Below are 3,582 nucleotides of genomic sequence, written 5' to 3' on the forward strand. Positions count from 1 at the left end.
TTTTTTTGGAGACAAAGTTTCACTCTTTTTGCCCAGGCTGGAGTGCAGTGGTATGTTCTGGGCTCACCGAAACCTCTGCCTCCTGGGTTCAAGCGATGATCCTACCTCAGCCTCCTGAGTAGCTGGTATTACAGGCATGTGCCACCATGCCCAGCTAATTTTGTATTTTTAGTAAAGACGGAGTTTCTCCGTGTTGATCGGGCTGATGTCGAACTCCCGACTTCAGGTGATCTGCCTGCCTCAGCCTCCCAGTGTGTTGGGGTTGCAGGCATGAGCCACTGTGCCTGGCCAGATCCTAGTCTTAAAGCTTAAAACATTCATTCTGTTCAAAGAAGCTTTATGTGAAGCCATGCTTTCATTAACAACCTTGGCTGGGTGTGGTGGCCCATGCCTGTAGTCCCAGGACTTTGGGAGGCTGAGGTGGGAGAATCTCTTGAGCCTTAGTAGTAAAGGAACAGCCTGGGCAAAATAGTGAGATCTTATTTCTTAAAAAAAAATTAGAAGAACAATATTTCCTCATATTGTCATGGGAGACATTGGATGCACAGGAAATCAGACTGCTATTAAGATTTCTTTGGTGAGGAGTGACGACGTATACCAGGATTCCCTGTGAAAAAGAGTTTCAGTTATGGGGCCTGTCTGTGAAAGGACACACACACACACACACACACGTCTCATTTTTTTATTTATTTAGAGACTGAGTATCACTCTGTTGCCCAGGCTGGAGTAGTGGCGGGATCTTGGCTCACTGTAGCCTCTGCCTCCTGGGTTCCAGTGATTCTCCTGCCTCAGCCTTCTGGGTAGCTGGGATTGCGGGCATGTGCTACCACACCTGGCTTATTTTTTGTATTTTTAGTAGAGATTGGGTTTCAACATGTTGGCCAGACTGGTCTCAAACTCCTGACCTCAGGCGATCTACCTACCTCGACTTCCCAAAGTGCTGGGATTAGAGGTTTGAGCCACGGAGTCTGGCATGTTGTAATATTTCTTTAAGGAAGCTTTATAATCTTGAGACAGTTGCCACTGGTAAGGTAACTGTAAAGATGAATATTATAAAAACAAAACAATGTTATCTGACAGTATTGCCTGCTGAAGGCTCTAAGACATATGCCTATTATTTTAAAAAGGGAGATTAGTGTTAGGTGTCTGTCAGGATTTAATTTTACGCTATTTCTAAGCTAATACATTGTAGCTTGTCACTGTTTCACAGAAGCTAACTGAAGACATGAGACCCCTGGGTCAAAGATAAGACTACACATACTACACATAGCACAGCAAGCAGCATGAGCATCATGTTTGTGGCTTGCTTTTGCTTCGCAGACCTGCAGGTATTACGCTGGGGGTCCTAGAAGAATGCTGCACGTTCAGTGGTTTGGCATTGTGGCTAAAGAATACTTCAGCTTGGAGAATCCACCTCTTTCATAGCAGACAATAAATATACCTGCTCTTTGTTCTGGAAGGAGACATTATCTCATTTCTCAAGGTTTTTCGCTGCAAACACAATTCTGAGAAATGGCTGGAGTGAACAGTGGTCAGAACCGTGCATTCTTGGCATACTTAACTTGCATGTCCAGGATCCATGATGCATTATTGCGTTTCCCAGCAGTGCTGAAAACTGAGACTTTGCTTGAAATAATCACAAGGATTGAAAAAAATTGGCAGAAAAAATAATGCTTGCTTTGTGATTCCATTTCTTTAAGTTAAACATTTTATTTTGAGGTTTTTGTAGATTCACATTCAGTTATAAGAAATAATACAGGCCTGGTGCAGTGGCTCACCCTGTAAGCCCAGCACTTTGGGAGGCTGAGGCAGGAGACTCACTTGAGCTCAAGAGATCAAGACCAGCCTGAGCAATGTGGTGAAATCCTGTCTCTACCAGAAACATAAGAAATTAACTGAGTATGGTGGTGCATACCTGTGGTCCTAGCTACTTGGGAGGCTGAGGCGGTTGGGTGACTTGAGCCTGGGAGACGGAGGTTTCAGTGAGCCAAGATGGCACCACTGTACTCCAGCTTGGGCAACACAGTGACATCCCCAACTTAAAGAATAAGAGAAATAATACAGAGATATCCTGTGTATCCTTTCCCCAGTTTCCTCCAGTGTTAACATACTACAAAACTATAGTGTAACATCACAACCAGAGTATCTGTCTGTCTATCTATCTATCTATCTATCTATCTATCTGTTTATTTTTTGCAATGGAGTGTCTGAATCCTGTAATCCCAGCTACTTGGGAGGCTGAGACAGGAGAATCACTTGAACCCAGGAGGCAGAGGTTGCATTGAGCCGAGATCATGCCACTGCACTATAGCTTCAGTGACGAGAGTGAGACTCTATCTCAAAACAAACAAACAAAAAACAGTCTAGGTAACATGGTGAAACCCCATCTCTACAAAATTAAAAAAAAAAAAAAAAAGCTGGGCATGGTGGCATGTGCCTGTAGTCCCAGCTACTGGGGAAGCTGAGGTTGGAGGCTCACTTGAACTGGGGAGGTGGAGGTTGCAGTGAGCTGAGATCATGGCACTGCATTCCAACCTGGGTGACAGAGTGAGATTCCATCTCCAAAAATTAAAAATAAATAAAAATTAAAAAAAGATTAGAAATATGCAGAAGTAGCCTGTTGAAAATAGCAATATGTAATATACATCAAGTGCAACCGTGTAAAACTTAAAATTGTTGTTCGACAGGAAGATACTGAGAGTTTTAAATTATTTTAATTTTAAAATATTCATATTCTTTTTGATTTAAATGTATGCTAGCTCTGAAGATGAAGTAGATGTGCTTTTACATGGAACTCCTGACCAAAAACGAAAACTCATCAGAGAATGTCTTACTGGAGAAAGTGAATCATCTAGTGAAGATGAATTTGAAAAGGAAATGGAAGCTGAATTAAATTCTACCATGAAAACAATGGAGGACAAGTTATCCTCTCTGGGAACTGGTAAACTTTTTGTTCAATTATATATATATATTTTTGTAAGCTTCATAAGGGCGGGAACCTTATTTGTGCTCTTCTGTGTCCCCAGCACTTTTAGTAGGTGTTCAATAAATATTTATTGAATGAAAGAGTAAATGTATTTAGCAGTCTGAGCTAGTCTTCTTTTTCTCATTAAAAAAAAAAGTTACTGATTTATTTATTATTTTAGATTCATTCTGCCACCCAGGCTGGAGTAGAGTGGTGTAATCATAGCTCACTGCAGCCTAAAACTCCTGGGCTCAAATGATCCTTCCCACCTCAGCCTCCTGAATAACTGAGATCACAGGCATGTACCACTGTGCCCAGCTAATTAAAAAAAAAAAATTAGTGGCCAGGCATGGTGGTTCATGTCTGTAATCCCAGCACTTTGAGAGGTTGAGGTAGGTGGATCTCTTGAGGTCAGGAGTTCAAAACCAGCCTGGCCAACATGGTGAAACCCCGTCTCTACTAAAAATATAAAAAATTAGCTGGGCTTGGTGGCACGCACCTGTGGTCCCAGCTACTGGGGAGGCTGAGGCAGGAGAATCACTTGAACCCGGGAGATGGAGGTTGCAGTGAGCTGAGATTGCACCACTGCACTCCAGCCTGTGTGACAGAGCGAGACT

At 42.5% G+C, this 3,582-nt stretch overlaps 1 protein-coding gene across 2 annotated transcripts in view; it reads left to right on the plus strand.

Moving 5' to 3' along the window:
- Positions 1 to 3,582, plus strand: part of LOC108292600 (E2F associated phosphoprotein) — a 20,663-nt gene that overhangs the window by 1,642 nt on the left and 15,439 nt on the right. For both annotated transcript variants that reach the window (XM_017513581.2, XM_017513580.2), the window contains exon 2: positions 2,760 to 2,941. In XM_017513581.2, the coding sequence (XP_017369070.1) occupies positions 2,760 to 2,941 (182 nt within the window). The remainder of the gene's footprint in view (positions 1 to 2,759; positions 2,942 to 3,582) is intronic.

This window comes from Cebus imitator, unplaced genomic scaffold (assembly GCF_001604975.1).
Source record: "Cebus imitator isolate Cc_AM_T3 unplaced genomic scaffold, Cebus_imitator-1.0 Scaffold496, whole genome shotgun sequence".
Classification (NCBI taxonomy): Eukaryota; Metazoa; Chordata; class Mammalia; order Primates; family Cebidae; genus Cebus; species Cebus imitator.